Source organism: Vicugna pacos, chromosome 15 (genome assembly GCF_048564905.1).
Source record: "Vicugna pacos chromosome 15, VicPac4, whole genome shotgun sequence".
In the NCBI taxonomy this organism is placed as follows: domain Eukaryota; kingdom Metazoa; phylum Chordata; class Mammalia; order Artiodactyla; family Camelidae; genus Vicugna; species Vicugna pacos.
In genome coordinates this window covers 33213109-33239931 of record NC_133001.1, presented here as the reverse complement: position 1 = coordinate 33239931, position 26823 = coordinate 33213109, and the positions used below count along the sequence as shown (strand labels likewise).

At 42.0% G+C, this 26823-nt stretch overlaps 1 protein-coding gene across 29 annotated transcripts in view; it reads left to right on the top strand.

Annotated features, from left to right (window-relative positions):
* LOC140685731 (uncharacterized) overlaps positions 1–26823 on the top strand; it is a 340524-nt gene that overhangs the window by 227938 nt on the left and 85763 nt on the right. For 9 of the 29 annotated variants that reach the window (XM_072937845.1, XM_072937846.1, XM_072937840.1 and 6 more), the window contains exons 1-2: positions 17016–17115; positions 17315–17413. The exons of the other annotated variants lie outside the window; for them this stretch is intronic. In XM_072937845.1, the coding sequence (XP_072793946.1) occupies positions 17085–17115; positions 17315–17413 (130 nt within the window). In that variant the 5' untranslated portion in view covers positions 17016–17084. Of the gene's footprint in view, positions 1–17015; positions 17116–17314; positions 17414–26823 lie in introns of those variants that run through there. 29 annotated transcript variants of the gene reach the window in all.

Genomic DNA, 26823 nt, shown 5'->3' with positions numbered 1-26823 from the left:
GAAGGAAGGTACCATACTACAGAACCTCAGATTTTTTGTCTATTTTTCATATAATATGAAACAGAAATTTGCGACCAAAAACCACCAGAAACAATAGACAAAGGAACCAGACCTGTAAAGGATCCAGATGGTAGAGTTATTTGTCCTAAACTTGAAAATAACTGTGCTTAATATTTTCAAGAATATAAAAAGTGGGACTGAGAGAGAATATAACAAACAATGTCTAAAGAGATAACAGCACAGAATTTTCCAGAGGTGACATAAAAACCTTCCAGCCAGAGGTACATGCCCTAAGCAGGACTAGTACCAAGAAGACAAGATCATCAAGAGGAAAACAGATTTAAAATAATAAATCTGAATAAAATCTGAGTCTGAATAAAGCCAAGATAGAGCTTAATAAATTAATCTGACTAAAGTCAGGGTAGAGGGAGAAAAGAAAGAGAACAGATGGGACCAAGAGAAAGTAAATGGTAATATGGTCGTTTCAACTCAAATACATGAGTCATGACATTTGAAATAAGCATGCTAAAATATTCCAATGTAAAGATAAAGATTGTCAAACTTTAAAATGGTGGATTAAAAAAATAACCACCAAAGCTGAACTCTAGGCTGCTTATGAGAGAGACAGCTTCACTCTAATGGTGCAGAATTTCAGTCACTAGAGAGCTGGGCGTGGAGTGGGACAGGATGTGGGGTGGGACGCATCCTTCCTGGTGCCTGAAGTAACTGCAATGCAAACTGCCTCTTATACCTGTTTTTTTTTTTTAACATTTTTTATTGATTTATGATCATTTTACAATGTTGTGTCAAATTGCAGTGTAGAGCACAATTTTTCAGTTATACATAAACATATATACATTGTCACATTTTTTTCTCCATGAGCTACCATAAGATCTTGTATATATTTCCCTGTGCTATACGGTATAATCTTGTTTATCTATTCTACATTTTGAAATCCCAGTCTATCCCTTCCCACCCCCCAGCCCCCTTGGCAAACACAAGTTTGTATTCTATGTCTGTGAGTCTGTTTCTGTTTTGTATTTATGTTTTGTTTGTTTTTTTTGTTTTTTAGATTCCACATATGAGTGATCTCATATGGTATTTTTCTTTCTCTTTCTGACTGACTTCACTTAGAATGACATTCTCCAGGAACATCCACGTTGATGCAAATGGCATTATGTTGTCGGTTTTTATGGCTGAGTAGTATTCCATTGTATAAATATACCACTTCTTCTTTATCCAATCATCTGTTGATGGACATTTAGGCTGTTTCCGTGTCTTGCCTATTGTAAATAGTGCTGTTATGAACATTGGGGTGCAGGTGTCATGTTGAAGTAGGGTTCCTTCTGGATATATGCCCAGGAGTGGTATTCCTGGGTCATATGGTAAGTCTATTCCTAGTCTTTTGAGGAATCTCCATACTGTTTTTCCACAGTGGCTGTACCAAACTACATTCCCACCAGCAGTGTAGGAGGGTTTCCTTTTCTCCACAGCCTCTCCGGCATTTGTCATTTGTGGATTTTTGAATGATGGCCATTCTGGGTGATGTGAGGCGATACCTCATTGTAGTTTTGATTTGCATTTCTCTGATTATTAGTGATATTGAGCATTTTTTCATGTGCCTATTGATCATTTGTATGTCTTCCTTGGAGAATTGCTTGTTTAGGTCTTTTGCCCATTTTTGGATTGGGTTGTTTGTTTTTTCTTATTAAGTTGTATGAGCTGCTTATATATCCTGGAGATCAAGCCTTTGTCAGTTTCATTTGCAAAAATTCTCTCCCATTCCTTAGGTTGTCTTTTTGTTTTACTTATGGTTTCCTTTGCTGTGCAGAAGCTTGTAAGTTTCATTAGGTCCCATTTATTTATTCTTGCTTTTATTTCTATTGCTTGGGTAGACTGTTCTAGAACATTTTTGAGGTGTATGTCAGATAATGGTTTGCCTATATTTTCTTCAAGGAGGTTTATTGTGTCTTGTCTTGTGTTTAAGTCTTTGATCCACTTTGAGTTTATTTTTGTGTATGGTGTAAGGGAGTGTTCTAGCTTCATTGCTTTACATGCTGCTGTCCAGTTTTCCCAACACCATTTGCTGAAGACACTGTCTTTATTCCATTGTATATTCTTGCCTCCTTTGTTGAAGATTAGTTGACCAAAAGTTTGTAGGTTCATTTCTACCTCTTGGGCTGAGTCTGCAACTAGAAGGTAATTTATTAGGACACTGAGTAACCGCTGACTGACTTATCAGGCATCTTTGTCCAAGATTGTATTATGGGGTTTAGCAGAGTCTAGATTAAGGATTCCTGATCTTTTCACGATGAGATCCAATTTTTGGATATCTCTGAAGTTTTCTGTCATTGGATGATGGGCAAGAATGGAGGTAGTGGAGGGAAGGTGGCAGCCTGGATTTTTCTCTTCCCTTCTGGAAATCTCTTAAAGCAGTGAGGGGAGCCTTGAGCAGTTAGACTTGGAATTAGCCAGGGGACTTGGCTGTGTTTTTTCAGGTTGCAAGAAACAGTGATATGCTTGGGCACCTTCTGGTGATGAGTATTGGAAGGGTAGATGAGGAAGGGAGAAAACACAGGAAGTTACCTCAGTAGCCAGGTATCAGGGAGAAAGTAGGTCCATATTCCTTGCCACTTGGGATACAAAAGGGGTTACCTTATCTTCTACTCAGAAGCCTTTTTTCCAGACTTCTAAATATGTGTCTTCCTAATCCCTGCCATTGAGAAATTGACTAGTTACTGGAGGATAGAGGAAGCAATTTCAGTTGTATTACGATCACTATTCATAATTAAAACTAGTCTGTAAGATTGACTTCAGTAGTCATTACTATGATAATCATTAGCAATACAGTTCGACATAATGAATGCTTTATAATCATTATAATAATTGTTCAGGGTATGGGCATTAGTGAGATTATTTTTATCCGAATAGGGCACTGACATCCCCCCCCTGCACTCTACTGCTTGTTCTGTGTGCTTGAGGGCAGAGGGCACAAGAGGAAAGACAACTTTGGTTTTAATAGCACTTCCCCTGTCTTCAGTTCCAGCTCATCTCCACTTCAGTTTTAATTAAGTTCTGCATTCATGTCAGTGAATGCTCCATCTAGTTTATTTTTTTAAAAAAGTTAATTCACTGGGGGATTCTTATAAATTGCTGTTGGCTGGCTTTGGGATCCAAGACCATTTGGAACAGAAGGAAATCATGTATTTCTGCATCCCTGGGAGGTGAGGTGACTCACTGGTTTTGCACCATCTTCCCACACCTCCATTATTTACCAGAGCCAAGCCCTCCTTTCAGACTTGTTGAGTTGAATCCAAAGGTTGAGTATCTGAAAGAAGCAGCCTTGGGACACTATATTAATTTCATTGGTACCATTAAATTCTATCCCATATTTTTAATGCACTACTGCACCATTTAAAGCCTTCAGAGAATCTTGTGAAATAGAACAGGTTATCTCAATAATTTAAATAAATCCTCCACTCCTTCCTCCACTCCATAATTTATATACAGATTTTGGGTTGAAATCTTAGACATTCATAAATTGGATTTCCCTAAAGTCAGAAACACTTTTAACTTGAAATGTTGCCCGAGAGATGATTCTCTCCTTCAGATCTTATGACATTTATCAATATTTTGGCAAAGGATCAAACATTTTGAAGTTGGGCAGAAAATGGAAGGTGTGTAGCTGGGTTTTTGTTTTGCTTTGTTTTGTTTTGTTTTGTTTTTTTAACGTTCCAGATACTGTGATCCAATAAAGAGAAGAGAAAATTATTTTTGACCGTCAGTAAGGGTAAATTAGTCGACGTATGCTATTTGCATTGAACCCAGCATGATTTCCCAATTTTTCTATCCTAGCCACCTTTAGGGGACCTGAAGTTTCCAGAATATGTGGTCATTAAGAAACAACATCTATTTTCCCAAAGCCAGGTGTAAGGGAAGGGAAAAAAAACCACACTGAATTTAACTCTGGTCTCTCCAAGCCTGCTGTGATGGTCTTTCAGGCCTTGGCATTGTAGGTCAGTGCCCACTAAGGTTGCCATGGCATGGACTTAGGAGAGCCATGCACTTTTGTATAATTCCACTCATTTCCTCTAGTTACTTGCCATCAAACCTGATTATGTCTGTTCCTTAAGTCTTCATTGTCATCATCAAACTGGATCTTCTTTCTCCCTGGGGTATATGATCAATTAAAAGAACAGTTAGACAGTATGACCATTTAACAATATTGATTCTTCCAATCCAAGAGCATGGGATATCTTTCCACTCCTTTAAGTCATCTTTAATTTCCTTAATCAGTGTTTTGTAGTTCTCCATGTATAAATCTTTCATCTCCTTGGTCAGATTTATTCCTGAGTATTTTATTGTTTTGGATGTGATTTTAAAAGGGATTGTTTCTTTACTTTCTTTTCATGCTATTTCATTGTTAGTATAAAGAAATGCAACTGATATCTGTATGTTAATGTTGTATCCTGCTACCTTGCCAAATTCTTTTATCAGCTCTAGTAGTTTTTGTGTGGAGCTTTTAGGGTTTTCTATATATAGTATCATGTCACCCACATATAGTGGCAATTTTACCTCTTCTCCTCCAATTTGGATTCCTTTTATCTCTTTTTCTTGCCTGATTGCTGTGGCTAGGATTTCCAAGACTATGTTGAATAGAAATGGTGAGAGTGGGCATCCTTGTCTTATTCCAGATTTTAGTAGCCTTTAATGAAAAAGAATATGAAAATGAATATATGTATGTATATGCATGACTGGGACATTGTGCTATATACATCAGAAATTGACACATTGTAGCCTACTATGCCTCAACTAAAAATAAAAAAAACAGTTAGATGCACTAAACATTTACAAGGTTTCCATTGTGCAAACAGTTGTGCTTGGAGATGGAAAGTACAAGGTAAATATGATTAACCCTTGGCGCTTTTCTTTGGTAAACCAATAAACTTCCCATACATGAAAACAAGAAAGAAAAATGGAATTATGCTTTTTAAAAGGATATTTGAAAAAAAAGGATCCCTTCTTTCACACTCTATGGCTCTCCAGTGATAAAAGAGTGATATTCTCAAACTGGTTCCATCCTGCAAGTCAAAAAAGGGTTGATTTCAGTGCTCTGTCACAGGGTGTTCTTCCCAGGGCTGGCTGTCACATTAACTCTCTGGCTAGAGTGGCCAGAATTGTCAGAACAGGACTTCTTAAGAATCTGATATATCACAGAAAGAAACACTGTCTTTGAAAAAACAGACTGAATTTAATGGCCACCAGTAAGGTGAAACCAAGTCAGATGGAGAGGCAAGACTGTGTGCTGAGAAATCTAAGATGATGAATTTTGCAGAAGATACCCACTGAGGGGAGTGGACTTTGCAATTCCTGAGCCAGTCTTAGGGGAGGAAGTGCAGTGCACTTGGAGCAGGGTTGAGTTCGACTTCTGGCTCTACAGCTGTAGAACTCTGGGAGCCTTAAGCTCTTCACCTGTAAAATGGGGATAATTACGCCTAAGTGGGTTATTGGTGATTGGGAATAATATATGGAAAGTGCCCTGCTGCAAATAGTAATATGATGGTGATAACAAAGACTATTGATGGTTGCAGCCTGAAAACTGCTGGAGAAGCTGACAGTTGCACATCTGATTCCTATGGATTCATACCTGCCCTTTACTGGAATTTTTAAAAAAATTTATTTATTTTAAAATTGATACATAGTTACAATGTGTCCATTTCTAGTGTACAGCATAATGTCCCAGTCATGCATATACATACATATATTCTTTCTCATATTCTTTCATTAAAGATTATTACAAGATATTGAATATAGTTCCCTGTGCTATACAGAAGAAATTTGTTTTTTAATCTATTTTTATATATAGTAGTTAACATTTGCAAATTGGACTTTCCCACAGGCACAATTCACTACTTATAAATAATCTCCTTCCACTTCCCTTTCCCCAATTCCTCACAACTTATTCACACCAGCTTTGTCCATCATAATATTGTGTTTGAAATATTACCAAGTACACAATCTTAAAGACTGAAAGTTAATTCAATTAAGAAATATTTATTGAGGCCCTACTATGTGCTAAGTGCTGGTGTTTCAATAATTAGTTTAAAAAAAAAACATGACTTGGTCTCTGCTTTCACAGCACTTATAGCTTGGTACAGGGAAAGGAGACCAACCAAATTATCATCCAAGTCAATATAAAAATAAAATCTAAAAATAATAATTGCTGTAATGGGAGCTACAAGTTGCTATGAAGGTTAATACAGTCTGGGGAGCCAGGAGCTAGTAAGGAGGAGGTTATAAACAATTGGCTGCTTTCAAATTACTGGGTTACAGTAGAATTTCTGATATCGGTGATTGTTTGGTGTGATAATAAATAGGAGGGAAGGTAACTCTTATTCACCAAACACCATTCTCTTGACAACTGTTTGTAAGGCCATCTGCTCTTTAAATTCCTAAGTAGTCTTCTCTGTGTGAAACCTCTACATACTAAGAATTAGTCACTAGTCCACTCTCAACATGAATCTTTTGCCTCAATTCTATGGCGAATTGGAGGACAGACTTGTATTACTCTTGTTTCTAGGTTCTATATTCAATGTCTTGTAATAACCTTTTATGAAAATGAATGTATGTATGTCTATGCACGACTGGGACATTGTGCTGTACACCAGAAATTGACACATTGTAAGTGACTATATTAATTTAAAAAAAAAAGTGTCTGAACCACAGGCTGCTGCTTTCAATAAGGGAAGATCTAATAGCCGTGCCATGTTCCCACCACTATGTTTTCTGGCTTTTAACTGAGTTAGCTTAGGACAAGTGCCAAATTAACCTTAAATTTTTTTCAGCTTTAGTAACCCTAGCCCTGATACTTAGAATTGGAAATTGTTTCAAAGGGCTTAGCTCTCTGATTCCATCACTGAATATGGTCAACACACACTCTGGTTTTGATGGGTGTGCTTTTATGTGCCTTCTAGTTTAGGAAAGCTTTTCCCCCCACCTCTGTAAGTTCCCTTCCCTAGCTCTTCTGACATCTTTTAGTTCACAAGTGTGGCTCCTTCTAGAATCTCCAGCTTAAAAAAAAACAGCATGAGATGTGAAAGTTCTTTGACTTCTTTTAAACCCATGCAAATTTCAGACTCCCAATTTTGAAGAGAAAAATCAAGTCGGTCAATTGCTAGCAGGCAGCCCACTTCACCTCTCCACTGGTATCAATTTTTTGGTTTTTGTACAGCCTTCTATCACAACATCTCAAAGAGTTTCTGCTTCATAGCTGGCACTCAGTAAACACTTGGACGAGTGGTGAACACACTCCAAACTTGATTTCATCACAGGCTCATTGGCAAGTTTCCCTTCTTTCCTTTGGGATTGTGAAGACAGTTCTAAAAGTACAACACAACCCAGAAAATTGCCCCTCTTCTCTGGCTTGGCTATATTCTGTTTCTTCTACTCACTCACCTTCTTCATTGATCTTTATATGTGAACCATGCCAGACTTTCCATCGTCCTTGGTTGCTTTACCAGCTCACTCCCTATTTCCTCATTACCCTCTGATTTCTCAAATTGAGCTGAAGCTGGGCGGGATTTCAGGCTGGCTTAACTGAGCTAGGAAACGAGAGGGTATGGGCTTATAAATACCCCATTGAGAGAGAAGAGTGAGTGAGGCAGGAAGGTGCATAATCAAGATGCCACTGGCTGGAGAAAACTAGTCCGTCAGTGCCTTTGAAGACAGCTCCAGTTAAGGTCACGAGTGGCCACTGCTGTTCATGTGATTACTCTCAGTGGAAGTGGCAACAACCACGGGGAATTAGGCCTTGTTTCCCAGAACAGCTGAGACTCTTAACTGATAACACACAGACACCACAAGCAAATCAGGAAGAAAAGAAAGCTCTTAATTTTAAAGAGAAGCTACGTTAAACAAAAATTAAGAGAAGGAAATAAGAGAAACCAATAACTCAGTGCTCAGAATCAGCTTGTTTTGTGGGTAATTTATTATGTTTTAAAATTGTGCTAAGTGTTTAACATGCATTATTCCATGTAATCTTTTACCAATGTTATGGCATAGAATTATTGTATATCCTTTTAACTGACAAGGAAATGGAGATTTAGAAAGTTGAGGTAGTGGAGAATGGAACCAGGCAACCTAACTAAAAAAATCCCAAATTTTAGTCATTCTGTCATTCTGGGTACCTTATCTGGGTACCAGTTACAGCTACCGTAGTACAGTTGTCCCTCTGTACCAGAGTAGGGTGGGGTCGGGTTCTAGGACCAGCCACAGATACCAAAAATCTGCAGGTGCTCAAATCCCATAGTCAGCCCTCTGCGTCTGTGGTTCCGCATCTGTGGATTCAGCCAACCTTGGATCATGTAGTGCCATATGTATTTATTGAAAAAAAAATTGTGTATAAATGGATCCATGCAGTTCAAGCCTATGTTGTTCAAGTCAACTGTAATTTTCTCTCAAGCATTTCTTGTTGCGTTGAAAATGATGTATCCTTTTGGACTCATTTGAATTCATAACAAATTTCTCCAAAGATGCGTGACTCCATCAGGGAAGAGCTCACCAACCTTCTTTGTCATCTTTCATCTACTGCCCTCCTCAATTCTTGTCTCAAGTCCAGACACAAATCTGGAAAAGACTCACAGCAAGATTTCATTGTGAACTAACCTCCAGATGAGGGAGGGGTCTGTGGAGGGGAGTCCCACGTTTGTACTTTTCTCCTTTGATGGGATCCCGATCACTCAAGAGGAAGAGTGAAAAGAGGGCTCAATAGGGGAGCTGAGGGCACCAGACAGAAAGAGAAACTTTGCTGACTTTTCCTTTGGCAAGATCAGTCCTAAATTAATCTCATGCTTCCAGTGCAGTGAAGGATGAGAAGCATTTTCTGTACGTTTTAAATGCCACTGAGAACTTGAGACTTTTTTTTTTGGTACTTAGAAAGGCCATGAAAATCACGCTCACCTTTATTTGACCAATATCTGTTAGGTCATAATGAGCTAGTTTAAATGTGGAAACAAAGATTACAGGCTTGTATCTAATTCCAAAGTCCAAGGTGTTACAAACTCCTCTCTCAGCCTCCATCCTTGCTTTCAGGATGTGAAGCCGAGAGACTTGAGCTACACACTAGTCATGGCCAGAAGGATGGGGCTATTAACAGTGCCAGGTGTGACAGTCAGTGTCTTCAGTGATGGAGATGATGAATTCCTGCTCAGCACACTTGGGGTCTTGCTATTAATAAAATGTTCTTATTAACTGAGAGGTACTAGTTGCCCACAGAGGGACTAGCAATTTTGATGAATAATACTACAATTAAACAAACTTAATTCAATTTTTCTTTAATGGTCGCATTCGAGGATCATGCAGTTAGTGCTTCTGTTTCATCACTATGGATGTAAATTCTCATTGGACCAGCAAATTGTGGAAGCAGTGGTTCATGGACAGCTCATGGTGAGAGGATGTCAGCAAGCCAGTATTTATGCTTTGAGGGTAACCAACCATTGTGGAGATACTGCTGGTGACAAAGGGTGTGTCTACTCTAGAGGGTATGGGCAGGGCAAGTGACATTTCTCTCAGTGTACGCTATCGACCATCTTTGAATTGGTGCCCATTGGAACTGATATGTAAACTAACATCATTGACTATAGCCATCTGTGCTCGTGGGTACAGTGATGAGTTATAAGGAAGATCCACAATCAGCACACAGTGTACTTGAAGGTCACTCTTTGGTTGTACTGCAGGTAGGGATTCAAAAGTCTGGTTTTGAATCCATGCTGGTGTTGGCTTATTTAAGGGAGAATTCTTGTTTCTAATTATAGCTGTGATAAAATCCAGTTGACTTCCACAAGTATTTAATAGTGTTTAATGTGGACAAAGCTCTACGCTAGGTGATGTAGAGGTACAGAGATGAAGGTTGGTGCCTGGTAATCCAGGGGTTCCTGGTTGTAGGAATTCTCTTAACCTGGTTCAGCAAAGCTCTCAGTAGAGCCCGCTGCATTAGAGATGAATGTGAACAAGCCTGAAATTGTGAAATACTGACTTTTCCTCTGTCTTAGTTCCCATTCCTCCCCAGGGAAGACTGTCAGGAGTAGTTTATTTGGGAAGTAATCCCAGAAAGCACAGCAGAAGAATTGGAGAAGGCGATACAGGGAAGGGAGAAAAGCCAGTACAAGGTGTGTTGATGAGCAGGTCCTACTCTGGGTGGCCGAGGTACTTGGTGGTACATGTACCAGATGTCCTACCAGAGGATGGGGAGTTGGGACATTTACAGACTCCCAGCCCCCATCAGCTGGGGATTGGCCATGAGGTCATCAATTCCATGGCACTTCCTCATGCACCAAGGTACTTGAGAAAGCCTTTGACTGAGAAGAGGGAATCAGGAGTTCCTGGTGGGAGCTGTCAGCAGCTGGGAAACCATCTGTCCCACAGCTCTCCCCAGGCTAGGAGATTGCTGTTGATTTTTTACAACAGCTGCATGTAGTCACCATGGAAAGTTTGGGAAATAGAGAAAATAAAATTCTATAATCTAACTTCTCAGAGATCACCACTGTCATCATGCTGGTTTATTTCCAGCTAAAATTTGGTTTTTCATTGTGTGTGTGTATATTCTGTGCATGTATATTGGTGGGGTTTTGCTTTGTTTTGTTTGAAATTTTATTCCGTTTTTTCTTACTTTTTCTCCACCATTTAAAGCGGCTCTATCCTCAGGATTTACTTGTCTCAGGGAGTTTTGAAGAACTTAAAGTAGACAGTACCTGAAGTTAGTGCACCTCCCTGTCTTTTGTAAGAATGTCTCAGAGGTGGTTCTGGAGGAAGAGGGGAAATCAGGGAGTCCCAGTGGCTCAGTCAGTCCGGGCTGCTGTAACAGAATACCGTAGACTGGGTGGCTTATTAGCAACAGAAGTTACTTATCACAGTTCTGGAGGTGGGAAGTCCAAGATCAGGGTGCCAGCATAGGTGGATTCTGGTGGGGGCCTTCTTCTGGTTGCAGACCACCGACTTCTCATCTTCTCACATGCAGAGAGCTCTCGTGGGGCTCTTTTATAAGGGCACCAATCCCATTCATGAGGGTTCCATCCTTATGACTTAATGACCTTCCAAAAGCCCCACCTCCAGATACCATCACATTAGGGGTTAGGACTTAACATGAATTTTGAGGGGACACAAACATCTGATCTGTAGCAACCTGACAGTAGCAAGAGAAAAGAAAGAGATTTAACCCAAGATTGGGGGGTTGTGAGAAAATCAACCCCTTGGCACCCCAGAAAGACTGGACCTGAGGCACAGGGATTCTCAGCCCTGCCATTGCTTCCAGAACACCACATGAGGCACAGAGGAAATGCACTTGCCTTTGCAAGGCCTCAGGCCTGCTGGGGCACTGCCATCTGGGGACAGAGTGATTGACCAAGGCAGACTAACAGTGATTACCAAGACCTAAGGGAGCTCCCTGCTGCTTGGCTCTGCAGAGTGTTCTGGGACTTTCCCAAAACCTTAAGGAGAGGATGCCCAGAAATGACTGATGTGAATTATCAGGCCACCTCTGTCGGTGTGGGCTCATAATTAGCTTTAGTTTGGTTAAGAAATAAATAAAGCCACTTTTTGCTTTATTTGTTAATTTTTATTGAAATATAGGATTTACAATGTTGTTATTTTCTGATGTATAGCATACTGATTTAGTTACACATACATGTAGATAGTCTTTTTCATATTTTTTATTATACATTATTACAAGGTATTAATATAGTTCCTTGTGCTAAACAGTAGGACCTTGTTTTTTATGAATTTTGTATACAGTAGTGCATATCTGCTAATCCCAGACTCCTAATTTATCTCTCCCCCCTCCAGTAGCCATGTTTGTTTTCTTTGTCTGTGAGTCTGTTTCTGTTTTGTAAATAAGTTGATTTCTGTCACTTTTTTTAGATTCCACATATAAAGGACATCATATAGTATTTTTCTTTTTCTGTCTGACTGACTTCACGTAGTAGGATAATCTCTAGGTCAACCCATGTTGCTGCAAATGGCATTGTTTCATTCTTTTTTATGGCTGAAAAGTATTCCATTGTACATATATATACCACATCTTCTTTATCTAGTCATTTGTTGATGGACACTTAGGTTGCGTCCCTGTCTTGGCTATTTGTAAATAGGGTTGCTGTGAACATTGAGGTACATGTACCTTTTTGAATTAGTTTTCTCTGAATGTATGCTCGGGGGTGGGATTGCTGGATCATAGGTAACTCTATTTTTAGTTTAAGGAATTTTCCTACTGTTCTCTACAGTGGCTGCACCAAATTACATTCCCATCAACAGTATGGGGATGTTCCCTTTTCTCCATGCCCTCTTCAGCATTTATCACTTGTGGACTTTTTAAGGATGGCCATTCTGACCAGTAAAATGAGGATTTAAATTCTTGATTTCGTTGATTCCTAGGGGATTACTTTTCCTCCACGGCCTCCTTGACTCCTGGCTGCTGAGTCGAACCTGCTGCCTCTGATGCGGCTCACATCGGCCAAGATGTGCTCTTTCACCATTTTCCTCAAAAAATAAAAATCACTTATTCTAAATATTTCCTCTGGTCACCGTTATTAAAACCTGGGGTCACAGGGAGCGATCACATGGCCCTTCAGTCTCACACCATCTCCTACCTCACTTCCCTCTTCCTACCTCTCCCCTTTCCTCTGGCAGCGAGAACGGGCTCCGTTGGCTGCACTGACCCTTCAGGCTGGTGTTGCCTGTTTTGTTGTTAAATATATTCTCTGTTCTTGATTGTTCTTCTAAGAAGAACAAGTTTCTCTTTTTCATTTCATTACAAGTTGCTAATGAGTTTTCAGAACTTGATCATGCCCTTGGGAGTCTTAAGTTCTCCCCAAATTTCCCGAAGGAGATAGTTCTTCCAGGTGCAGACAGTGAGTGCCCTTCCTAAAAGGCATTCTGTCGAATAAAGTTACATGTTGCATGTAACACGGCCTCCTCAAGGATTTTCAAGCTGAGTGGTCGAGAGCGTGATGGCAGAGACACCAAATCCCATCTCATTTTCCTGTCCTCAGGCGCTCTGGAAATGTTCTCTCTCTCCCGTTGTAATTGGGATGCGGCTGTGTGATGAGCTATGGCCACGATCGGAAATGACACACGTCCCATCCAGGCTGAAGTACGGGCAAGCCGGTGTGCCCTCTGCCAGCAGCAGTTGCGAGATGGGAGCGACCGCCCCTGCAGGGTCACCTGCTGGAGCAGTTGCCCTGGAGAATCGCTCCACTGAACTGGACTTCGTGATCTCCTTGGGAAACATAGGAACTATTTTTAGGCTACTAAGAGTTGGGGGTTATTTTGTAACAAAAACATATCCTAAGTGAATGGTTGAGCTGTAATCTAATGAACACGACCAACTCTGGTATCGGACTTGTAGGCTCCATTCCCTGCCCTGCTACTTTCTAGCTGTTTGACCTTAAAAAAATTAATCTTATGAAGCTTCAGTTTCTTCATCTCTACAACAGTACGTTACTTTTAGAGCTATAAGGAGACAACCAATGTGAGGTACTTCGAATACCATCTGACACATAATAAATGTTCAAAAAGCAATAATAGCTTTTTGATGACAGCTATGATGCCTAATGATGTTGAAAACCTAAAACAAAACTATCAATAGAAACATCGAAGGTACTCCCAAGCAGTTGCAATGTCTGTGTTCTTTGTTTCTATTCAGACCCAGTTACTCATCTAAAGGAACAGCTTTGGGAAAGCTATTTGCTGGGTCAGCGTATGTTTATTTAGTGAGAGCAGTAATCACATATACGGGCCTTAGTTGCTCACACTTGTTGCCACAAAGCTACATGTCATACTGTTTTATAAATATTTTAACATTTTGCAGCCATGATTATGTCTCCTTATTATTTCTAAAGGAGCCTATTTTTGCTCCTTTTTTTTCCAAAGTCTGATACTTTTTTTTTTCCCACCAAGTCATCTTTCTATAAACAGAGGCCCGTCTCGCTTCTTTCATGTGAGTGTATGGGGCAGTGCATCTTTGATTCTGTCTGCCTCTGTGCTGGTTGTAAGGGTGATGGGGATGGTAGACAAGAGGTTGGAGGCAAAATGCTTCTATGGTTTAATGCCTGGGTGGTTGGAAGTTCGGCGGGGACCTTAGTGAAGTGAAGGGACAACGAGCTAGTTGCGTGTCTGTTGTGTGTGTGTGTGTGTGTGTGTGTGCATGCACTCTGGAGAACAGGCTCTGGGTCAGCACAGAGCAGTTGTGCCATGGACGTCTGCGGCACTGGCAGGACGTTAAGGTGGAAACATCCTGTGGCCTTTGCAAGATGCAGAGCTCAAATTTCGGAAAAAGTTTGCTCTTGTGTTCAGGAATTACTTACTGGAGAAGAGAAGTTAAAAGCAAAGAGACTGAGAGAACAAAAAACGATTTCTCAATTTAAGGGATGGCAAAAGGACTAGGAACCAATTAATAGAAGAGAGGGGACCATCGTAAGAGGACATTACTCTGAAAGTTAAGGAGGGGAAAGTTCCATGGAGAGTGTCTGGCACAGAGACACTACATAATTAATTATTAAAATGAGGGGTTGGAAGGTCATTCCGTGCTAATTGGCACAGGCTGTCGAGACAATGCAATCGGAGAAGCCTCACTCCTGGCTCTGTTACATCCTTTTGTATTCATTTTTAATTTTACTTCTTGTTTGTTTGGTGTTTTTCCAGCACTTAGTTCTAATTTATTTTACCTTGCTGCCTTAACTCATTTGGGAACAAAGTAAGATACTTAAAATAAAAGCGTTTTTCTTTTCCCTGAGCAATTCTAAATTAGCAGGATTTGAAACAAAGAAAATATTTCCTATTCAAGCTTACTAGGAGATTTCTGCTGAAAAGGACATTTTTATAAAACTCTGTCAAAGGACTGAACCCCAGATGCATTTGGATAGCAGTCATCATTATGAAATAAGAGGTTTCGTTCATAAAACATTTCCATGTCATTTCTATTCCAATGAATGATATAATGCAATTACATCAGGGTCTATATTTAAAGCCGTGTTAAGATGAGTGTGGCTAACAAGCGATAATGGTGGTGACTTTTATACATACGTAGTTATAAATCTCAGAGCATTTCTCTGGGGGACTCAAGATATGACTGCTTATCAAGAACTTGGCAATTTCCCTTCCTAGATATTGAAGCAGTTAGGACTTTGGTTTCGGCTGCGATGCTCTCAAATCTTTCCTAATTCTTCACTCAGTGAGCTGCTTCTCTCGCCTTTCCTTTGACTTGAAATCAAGGAGCCTGCCTCCAGCCAAGGCTGTGGGCTCAGCCAGTTCCGTCCACTGGGGCAGGCAGGTGGCGGCTCCGGTGGGGATGCGGCTGAAGGATACAGCGCCCACAGCTCTACTGTGCGGGGCTGCCGGCCGCCTGTCTCCAGCTAGGGCCACAGTGCCTGCTGCTGCCAGAGGCCAGTGTCCCTTCCTGAAGGCTTTCTGCTCCTCTGGCAGCAAGACCCAGAAGCCGAGTGAATCAGCAGTGAGCGTGGGGTTGGGGAGCAGGGAGTTGGACTCCTTGAGGAGGCTCAGTAGCAGCACAGGACCTCTGAGGACGAGGGTTATTCTCAGAGACGTGGCTGTTTCTGTTTATCTCGGACATAAACCACAGAAGGATGGGCTGGAGAGATCAAACTCGGCAGTGTGTTTTCCTTCGACAGTGGATACTGCATCTGTGTTCCGTTGTATGTTTCCAGACTGTTGTCGACAGATCACAGCTTAAATGAATTAACATTTCTAATTCAACATATAAGTCAATCTAACACAAACAGATATGGCCGAGAAGGTGGAGGAGGTAGGGTGAAATGCCAAGTCTTTGACCAGTTTCCTCCAGATGTGTATATTGATATTTCATTTCCCCCCATTTTGGGAGGGAGGTAAAAATAGATAACATATAGGAAAAACACTCAAAAGGAAAGAAACTTGCTTAATGATGGCTAGTGCCAAACTGTCCCAAAGTCATAAACTTGGATTCCTTAGACCTTTCTTTTCAGGATTTTCTTGTGTTTCAGAATTCTTTTATAGCAAACACTGGATGTCCCACTCTTATAATTTCATTCATTGCAGACACCAGATAAAAATTTTCTTTTTAAAACCAAAGATACAAGTAAATGTTGTACAACTAAATGATTCAAGCTCCAGGTTCCCCAGACTCTTTAGGGATGGGGCGTTGGATGTGGTAACTGAGCCGTCCCTGTGACTATTTAATTTACAAAAATTCCTCGGTATTGGCTGTCATTTACATGTTCGTTTCATCTTTCTGCAGTTAGTAAAGAGCTGTTTTAGTGTTCACATCGTACTTTTGGAGCCAATAAACCAATGTCACTTCCTTGATGGATGTGCTGTTTCACTTTTCATCTGTGTACCACAGCTTAATTGAAAACCTGTAATCGCTGGGTTAATTTGGCAAATGGCTCTTATTACCTCTTCTGGGAGATGTGTCTTCTCTAGAACATCTCAACTGAATTTTTCCCTTAACCTTTCCTCTGTGGACCTTTTGCTAGCTGTTGTTACACCTGTCACTTTCTGTCAGGTCTACGCTTTTTCAAGCTTTTAGAGTACCTTGCTTTTCATTAAATAAATGAAACATTTTGAGTAAACACAGCCCTATTTATCCATGTGAAAGAAGAGGAGGAAGGTGAGCTGAGATCTGTCTGTGGTGCCTCAGATGCCCTTAGAATCTCAAAGAATTTGAGTGTAATATCAGCTCCTTTTTGTTATCTCTGACATGTTTTTCGGATTTTTTTTTTCTTCCAGTGCACTTTTTTCAAGTGTTCGTACCACTGTCAGTCCCTAGGTATTCTGATAATGAACAGTTGATTGGGTATGTTTATCTGAGATAAGTCAAAATGGTTAATATTATAGAAAGAATACGTTTAGTATTGGAATGTAATTTGGTGATTAAATTTGAACTTCAGCATCTGAAGTTCTGGGAATTCTCTATATGTCCTCACAAATAATGATGTCACTGACACAGAAGAATGCTAGGGAGCAGCCTGGTTCTCACCATTCCTCCTCAGTACATCCATTCTTGTTCTCATCTGTGCTGGGAGTAGATCAAACTGTTCATGGAAATGCTGCGTAGAACCAGTCCAAGTTGTGAGTGATTTCTACTCACCTTCCTTCTGTCCCCACCCCCATCCCAACTCAACATTTTACTGGCATAAGTGTGAAGATTAAGGGCTGTTTCTTGACTATCTTGACTGATGGGCTAACAGCTCTATTAAAAAAAAAAAATACAGTAGTCAGGTTTCCTGACTGCAAGCAAGCTGTCTTAACAAAAAAGGACATTTGCCAGCAGGACCCTGGGAGGGAGTCCATGAAGTGATAAGAGACTCAGGATCGGAGACTGGCAACTTGAAGGAAACCAAAGGAGTCCTGGAGCCAGAGCGGCCAGGTACCCAGCTGGGGACATGCTATAAAGCCACGTTAGTCCAAATGCGGCTGCTCTTCAGTTTCCTTCTGCCTTGGCTGCAGTTGCTTAAGCTTCTGAATCCCAGGAGCAAGCCTCCAATTGGCTGGTCGTAGGTCCTGTGCTCTTCCAAAGGAGGGGCCTGCTAGGGGAGGTGGGTGTCAGGGCTCCACGGCATGGGGTGTTCTCCCCAAGGGAAGGTGAAGTGCTGACTGGAAGGGGTAGAGATAGAACAGCTACAAATAAGTAAATAAGTATCTGATAAATAACCACAGAATCAGCTAAGAACAAAGAGTGAATTATCTTTAGGAGCAAAAGTCGAGCAAATAGTACTTGAGGGAAGAAATCTAAACGGTGCCGAGTCTCGCAGCCAGCAGCTGGCCCAGCACAGGGCTTTCACCTTCAGGGCTGAGCCTGACCTGCAGTCCAGAAAAGCAGAGAGAAGTCTCACCTACCCACACATGCAGGGTATCCAGTTTTCTGTTCGCGCCTTTGAACCATCCACCTGCCACTGCTTTTTCGAACCAAGAGGCAGAGGAGTCCCTTGCTGCATTTCGAAGCCCCAGGTCCTCCACTGGGAGCCACAGGGGCAGTCTGGGCAGTCTGGCTTCCCCTCATCCCAGCTGTCTTGCTGCATGTCGCTGTTTATCTCGGGCATCCTCCAAAAGCCAATCCTTGCTGGAATTCTGCACTTTCCAGCCGAGCCAGATCAAGGGGCATGCCAGAATTCTGAGAAAAGTTGGAAATGTGGGGCTAGTTAACTCTGACTTCCTTATAGGAAATGTAAACTTGCCTCACTTTAGCTAGGGTCCCCAGAGAATAACCTTCAGTGAAAACATTAAAAAATATATATATATATATGTTTTTCTCTCTTCTAAACTCCTCTCTGTGCCTGCATTTTATATCCATCCACCTTAAGATCAGCCAGCTGGCACCTTGTGTCTCAGTTGGCTAGAAGACCGAAACAATGTGTGGCGTTGCTCCATGTACTGAAAATGAGTGATGTATTATTTAAAATTCAAATAATTTAATATGATCTCCAAGAAATTGTCTGGTTTAGAAAATCATGAAGGAAAACTGTAGAAGAAGGAGGGAGAGGGGAAGGCAAAATCATGGACAAAACAGGAAATTTTGCTAACGTGGAGGAAGGAGCTCATTTTGAGTAAATCTCTCCAATGATGATTCAGAAAATCGGAGAAGGGCTCTTGATCTCACTGGTCAAGCCACAGTGACTCCGTGGTGAAGTCTGCTGGTTCTCTGGCCCCTTATGGGAAGAGAGATCTTTTGTAGGTCTGGGAACCCGGGCGCTGAGGTCCCACCCTCCCCCTCCCTGGGGCGCACCTGGTCATTGCTTCCTCGACATTCACAGTGAATGAAGATGCCCAGCTGACTCCACGACCTTTCTCTCCACTTTCTAAGCTCCTGAAACCTCCTGTTAGTTTGGAGGAAGTCCTCTGTCTTCAAGTTTCCCTCCAAGTCCTCTTTCCCTTTAAATTTCCAAGTCACCTAGCAAAATCTCTAGAGTGGCTTTAGGCTTTTGGAAACAAAATCTGGGAAGGATTGGGTAGCACAGCTGACGGTACTTCCTACCCTCCCCCAGTCTCTCAAGGGAGGAGGCTCTGAGCCCACAAGTGCGGTATCAGGCAACCTATAACCTGTGGCCCCCTAAGATCCACATCCTCATCCCTGGACCCTGTGAACCACAGAGCTGTCAAATGATGAACTGGCGGTGTTTGAAGTCACTAGGTTTGTGGTATTTTGTGTGTTAGCAGTAGGAGAATAAGATAGAATCTATTTATGTTTGTTCTGAGTTTGGAGTCTTCTGAGAAATGAGACACAGGGCACAGAAGAATGGAGATTTAAAAAAATGGTAGCTTGACTCCTGAGAAAGGTGATTTGAGAAAGTGGCTTTTTATTTGTGCTTATTGTGGATTCCCTGACACTTTCCCCCTGAGGTAGAGAGTCTTCGGCAGCCAGCTGCTGGCAGAGCTCTGCTAACTGGTTCTCCAGGGACCTTCTCCAGGGGGCATTCCCCTTGGCAGAGAGCAGGTAATGTGCACATCCTGAGGGCGGGAAGAAGCAGAGTGGGGAGACTTGGAAGCTGCTGAGCCCAGGACATGCTGTGACATCTCCCAAGTTCACCAGTTAGACGTGTCCTCTCCCTTGGGGAGGAGAGAGTAAAGGGGCCAGAAATGTAGGAAATGTTCTAGCAGGAGCCCCTCAGTCAGGTTCACAGGGGCAGGGGGAGGAGAGGAAAACAGAAACTCTGTATCTCGGAAATCATCCTTCCACACGCTTAGTGCAAGTAATGCTTCCCATATTTTGAACTTAAAAACACAGGTGCTTTTTATCAATAGAAAGTCAGACTCCCCCAGTCTCTTTAAGTACACGTTGAACAGACACAAGGAATAGGGTTGGAGGGCATCAAGTCATTACTCTTCCTCCATGCTGCGTGTCTCTGTTCCTGCTTTATAGCTGCCCTTTCCTGTGGTTTTTTTCGGGCTTCCTCTCCCCCGATGTAACCCTCCACTCAAGTTTCTCTCCTTGTCCCCTTCCATTTGCCACGCAGGATTCCCGTTCACTGATGAACAAACTCCCCTATGTCTTTGTGCTATTTATTTGATTCTCTCTACACCCTCTGGTTTTAGCAGAAACCTGGGACCCACCTGTGTATACTCTTTCCCCTGGGGCTCATTCTGCAACAGTCCTGCTGCTGATCCAGGCTCTGAGTTTGGCTGGGGTGATTTCATTCCCAAAGGCTGCCAGATTCTGGTCTCGCCATCTTGCTTCTTGGAGGCTCATGAGTTTTGGTCCGTCACCGTCTTATGTCTCCTCTTTGCCGTTATCTGCTGACCACCCAGGGACTCCTCCTCCCTAAGTGTTCAGTCCTGATGGTGGTTCACCTCTGCTGTCAAAGTCCAGACATCATCCAGGGGGAGTTTCATGGTCTGTAAGCAACCCATCCAACACCTTGGCCTCTCAGTTTCTTTCTCTCCAAGGACCTCTTCCTCCATTTGATTTTACCCTCACACAGCCCTAATGGAACCTGTCATCTGCCAAACTTGCTCCAAAATCATACTTTAGGCTCATTGCTTGGAGCTTCCTGACTTAATTATTCTCATGACCCCTCTTATTCCACAATCAGGACTTCTCATTCGTTGATTCCCTTACCTCTTGCCCTTCTGTCACTTTTATCCAGCTTATATGCAATATTCTATAATTTCAAACTCCTCTCTTCTGATAACCTCACCTCCTATGCCTTATGTTCATTGCACCCACCTGGAGAAACCCTAAACCCTGCATAAATCCCGCCACCCACTGTCTCGTGTGCCTTCGTCTGACTTACTGGATGTTTCTTGATGCTGTCTTAGATTCATGGTCATCATCCCAACCTGAGTGTGTGACACTACCCAGACATCTCTCAGTTGAGTCTTCCATTTCAGACTGTCCTACTGTTGAAAACATCCAAACTAAATATATCCTCCTTCAGTTAAGCTGATGGAACTGGCTCCTCTTTTATGCAGAAAATAGACATGATCAGACAGGAACTTGCTCAACTTAGTGCTACCAAATTCACAATTCTAGCTGCTTAAATCAAATTTTCTTCCCTAACTCCTGCTGTCATTTATTCTCCTTTTATAAAAGTCCAATTCCTACACTGTGTTTTAAATTCCACACCTCCCTCATTTTTCAGGAGCTCATCTTTTTGTTAAATCCCTCTTAATTCCAGGAACTTTAATTTCTCCAAATCTACTGTCTTATTCCAATCAGCTTTTAAAGATTCTCCGTTTTCTCTTATTTGAAAAAACAGAAAGCGAGTAGATGGAGTAGAGATGAGAGGGAGAAACTGGTACAATTAACCAGATCTTTGCAGGGGGTGGTAATGAGCTTTGGAAGGGAGCCTGGGTATACCCCTCTCTGGGCATCTTTCATATTGCAGTTTTTGGCTGGACATCCCTCACTAGGATAAGAATCCCCACGTTTTTTTCACTTGGACCAAATCGCATCTTGGTTGCCTGCTTTACCTGCTGTCCCTTTCCAGTTACTTCATACAGGAGTTGTTCTCACTGACCATCTCTTATTTTCCAATCTCAGGTTCATTCCTCCACCCATTGTAGTGTGGTTCTTCCTCCTTCACTGCACTCTAACTGCTTCCATCCAAGTTGCCAGTGACCTTCATATTAATGTAATGGACAATTTTCAGTCCTTCTTTGACTTCATGGAAACATCTGTCACCATTGACCACTCTTCCTTCTCAAAACTCCACTTATTATGGCTTTCAGACTTCTTTATCAACTCTTCTAAGTAGCCTGTAAATGTTGGAATTCCTCAGGGCTCTATTTTTCACTTGCTACGCTCCTCCTAGCCCGTCTCATCTATGTCCATGGTTTCTATGACTACCCAAATCCATCTCTGACCCCAGCCAAGCCCCACTTACTCAAGTAAATCTTCTTATTTGATTGCTCCACTTGGATGTTTCAATACACCTTAAGATCTTTTGGAAATATGTCCAAGACTAAATTTGTCAACACCTTCCACAAACTTGCTTATCCCTCAGGTTGGTTTGTTTTTTAATTGCATTTCTATCAATGGCTCAAGACAAAGGTTTGGTACTCATCTGTGACTTCTCGTTTGTCTCTGCTCGTCTCTAGTACTGCATTATCACTAATCATGTAGAAGGTCTCCCGTAAATCTCTCAGCTCTTCATACGGTCAGCATCCTAATCCATGCACCTTGCTTCTCACCTGGACTACCATATTCATCTCCTGTCTGATGTTCCTACTGTTCACCTTTTCCTTCTCTCTTTTGCCTCTATATCCTTAGCACCCAGGTAAGTACTGTCATCAGTAGTTGTACAATAGGTATTTAGTGAGTGAATTAATTTAGTTACTCTTGTCTTTCTCAAATCCAGCCTCCAGTCCACACACAAAGTATTCTTTGTAAACTGTAAGTCTAGTTGTATTACCCCTTCTTTTGTGATAGCTTAAATGCCTCCAGTGGCATATATTTGCTCCTAAAATTAAATCCCAAGCTTACTTAAGCAACCCTTTGCCTCTGCTTGCCTTCCCAACCTCACTGCACACTGTTTGCATGTAGCCCTTTGGCTGCCTCCTGAGCATCTTTCCTTTCCTCTTTCTCCAGACACGTGAATGTGCTCTTTCCTACACCACGCTCTTCTGCTTCACTGACCCCTGTTAATTCTCCACGTTTGGTACTTGCTGTCGCTTCCTCAGACGAGCCGGCTCTGACCTCCAGATAACTTTTCCCATTGATGTGCTTCAGAAGCTCTCTCTGCTGCTCTTCTTATGGTACTTTCCACACCTTTAAAACTGTCCCTAGTGCCTGATTCCACACGAGCATGAGTTGAGACTCTGATTCCTCGTGGTTTTCCCAGCACAGAGAGCGGGAATCTTTGCTGATTTAAAAGATGGATGTAACAACTATTCATCAATATGAAAAATTGACACCCTCCCCCCCATTAAACAGATGTGATAAGGACTGTGTGTTCCTTTTGTTGTTTCTCCCTCTCTCTATTTGATTTCTGAGTTCTCATTTTGCCAGTTTGTAGAGTATGAAGCTGAGATGGACACAGGGGTTGGAAATGTGATGTCTGTTTTGTGTTCATAATCAAGATTTGACTTCTTGTGTGATTACTGCTCGTACTGACTATTCTGACCTTGGATATAATTGGATCTGGAAGAACGCTGAGTTTGTCCAGGGATTACTAACATAAGGCACCTTCTGTCCCTTTGTATGCTGTTAGGAAGTGTTAGTTTTTGAAAAGTCGACTTGATGAGTCTATCCATTTTGAGTGTGGTTTAGATTAAATCATTTCCCGAGGGTTTGGTTTTTACTGCTGGTTTCATTGGCAGTTGGCAAATTTGTCCTTATGTTAAACTGTGTAAAAACAGCTCTAAAGGAATTGGCTCCAAAGGCCATTTTAATGTTTTTCTTATGCAAGGAAAGTATTGGCCACATTTAACAAATCAACTCTGCTTAATGTACATCTCGACTGTTACCTTTGGAGCATTTGAAAGAATGGAAACCACAAAAATCTCTTGAGTATGATCTGCGGAGCTCCTTTTAGCCTCTTAGAAATGACAGGGTGGGGTCGGGGAGGGAGATTGGAAAGAGAGAAATAGGAAAGAAATGGGAGGGCTGATAAGAGAAGGAGATTATTTTTCCTTATGTTTTTATTAGTTTGCCAGATATCTTAACCTGACATTCTAAATCCTCTTTGAAGACAACATGGAACTTTACCAGCAGATGGGTTTTCAGAAAAATCGGGGTTTGAGAGGCAATGGAGGGACTGTTAAATCTTTCCTTGAGGCTTCAGGCTAAACTCAGGGGCTATCGCTATGGTCAGGGATCACTGATGAGACGTGACTTCAGGGAAATCGTCTATGAGCAGATATCGCCACCTCCCCCCAAAACAAAAGCTCCATCATGAACTAATCATGGTGCCAGGAAATTTTGCAATTAATTATTCATTCCTCTAGGCTTAACGGATTGTATACGTAGGAGGCTTCTATGAAAATGCAGTTTTTCCTCTGAGGTCTCAGGCACATATGCATAGACTATTTACCAGTTACAAACACTAATTAATCAGATGTTGATCATAAAGGTTAAAAAAAAATGGGGGAGGACGTTCTGATGGGTAAGACCAGCATATGGTGGTTCTTTAGAAGCAAGAGTTATTTTTACCAATAATAGCTTGTTGGGAAAAAATAAAAATAAACAACAAAAAATTTTAAATAACTTATTGGAAGGATACTGATGGTGCCCAGCATCAGGGGAAGAGGCAGCCAATCAGACCTTAAGACAAACAGTAACCAGAGCGGGGCTGAGAACTTAGACAAGATGATTACTGCCTCATACTTCAGTTTCCTCCTTTGGAGACTTAGAGATACATATAGTGCTGACTCCATGAAGTTGTTACAAGGATCAAATGAGTTAACATTTGTGAACTTAGAACAGTGGCTGGCACTTAATAAGAGCTCAATAAAAATTACCTCTTAGCCTGAATGCAAGAACCTCTCAGGGGCTGCCAGTGGTTAATGGGGAGATGATGGTGGCTTGAGCCAGAGAGATCGCAGTGGAGGTGATGAGAAATAATCATACTTTGGTCTTACCTAGGAGGTAGAATGCCAACTGTATTTGCTAATGGATTAAATGTGAAGTGTGAGAAAAAGAGTGGAATAAAGAATGATGTCATGGTTTTGGATCAGAGCAAATGGAAAGTTCTAAGTTGCCATTTATTGAGATGGAGAAACTGGGGCAGATAAAGAGTCTGTTTTTAGATGTGTTAAGTTTAAGATGCCTGTGAGACGTCTAAGGGCAGATGTAAAGGTCTGTTGAATAAAAGTGTCTGGAAAGGCCCTGGCTTGAGTGGTAAATATAAATCAGCAGGAAGACTACATGTAGAAACTAAAATAATTATTTCCTAACTACTTGCAAGGGTGTAGCTGGTATTAAAGAATGTCCTCTGATATTACTCATTCTATATTCTCTTTGTCTCTTGCCCGGGCTTCAGCAGATTCGGTTTCTTTGGCTACTGAAGTGATCTAAACCTTTGTTCCAGAGGTTTCTGGGCCTGTGGTAGAGCTGGCATTCATTTGCTGGAGTCCTCCATGAACATTTCATGTTGGACGTGATAGATCAAGGTGGTACTCAGAGGATTCTCCTGGTTGGACAGGCCATGTGCAATTCTTTGGTGGGGAGCTTGGCAAAATGAGGCCACTTGAAAATACCTGGAGAGGAAGAAGTGCCAGAAGTGGAGAAAGGGTGCAGAAAATGAGAAAGGAATGTTCCAAGACAGGTTTGTCTGCTCTACTGAGCATTACCCAGTGTCTTTCTCAAGGGAACTGAAACGGGCTCAGATCACAGCCGGCGTGCCTTCCTCGCCCGACCCTCCCCACTCAGTGGGAGATGCAGCTGTGGGACTCACAGGTAGACCCGTCTCAGCCCTCCTCCTTTTCACACACAACGTCACAACAGGTTATGCTTGGAGTCTTCTGCTATTAATTTTCATCACCCAAATAGTCATTAAATGAAACTTAGCCTAGGTTTTTTTTTTTCTGTTCTATTACCACCACCTGACTCATTATTAAAAAGCAAGGAAGCATCAATTAGCTCCAGACACATACATGACAGTTACACTAGGGAGACACGGCCGGGTTGAAAAGCACATCCCCCTGGAGTGCATAATAATCTGGCAGAGACCAGAGCTCCATGGATAAGCAGCAAATGTGTCTAATTGACTTCCTGGGAAATGAGATCCTCATGTCAAAACATCTGGGTACAATTTTCTGGGCATTTAAACAACTCGCCGGCTCTGCAGAGGCATAGAATCAGCCCTGGGCTGCATCTTGACTGGATTTGAACTGGACCCTGCGCTTTACCCTCCCCCCCTTCACTCTGTGCCGCATACGCCGTTCTGTTTAGTTCTTGGCCTAGCCCACCTGCTACGGTTTAAGTGATGGGCTTTTCTCACCACATCTCATCACCCAGTCCTCTGCACCACTGAACTTCTGGCCGTTCCTTGAACAGGGCAGAAGGGTCAGATTAGGTACTTGGTGCATATTCTTTGCCCCTTGTTTTGCTGAGAATGTGTCCTTATCCCTCAACTGCTGGCCTAAATGTCAGTGACTTAATGCAGCTCTCACTGAGTGCCCCCAGCCGTTAGCTGTTTTGTCCTCCATTCTCTCACTTCCTAGCTCTGGAATAGTACTTCTACCATTTACACTGTAATTTAACTGCTCACATGTCTGTCTTTTCAACTAGCAGGTGAGCTGCTTGACTTGAGACAATGTGTGGTTCTGACTTTGTAGTCTAAGATCCCTCCCTCATGAGCCATTGGATAAAATGTTGTAGCATTAATGAATTTATTTTTGCTTGGCCAACTAAAATAATTGGGTTTGAAAATAAGACTGAAACAGCTTTCTAGTCAACAGTGGGTGTTATCTTCCTGTGGTTAATTGCCCCCGATGAAGAAGGATGGGTAGGTTTTCTCTCCTCCCCAGGCTTGGAGCAGGTCCTGGACAGCGCCTGTGAGGTAGGATAGCGCGGTGGTTCTCTGTGTGGTCAGGGGACCACCGGAATCTCCTAGGGAGCTTGACAGGAAGGCAGAGTTCTGGGCCTGTCTTCAGACCCCAGAGTCAGGTCGTAGGCAGTGGGGACCAGCAGTCTGGATGTTCTCTCAGTGAGTCTTACAGACTCATGAATTTGAGAGCCATTGTAGTAGAGATGGGAGAGGAAGTGTTCCTTCACAAATGCAGCCAGGATGCACTAGGGTGTGAGTGAAAGTAGGGACCAGAAGGCGATCCACCTGTGATGGAGGAGGGGTGCCCTTCTGTTTCGAACCTATCTTACCTGCGTTCTTATCCTCCCTCCGA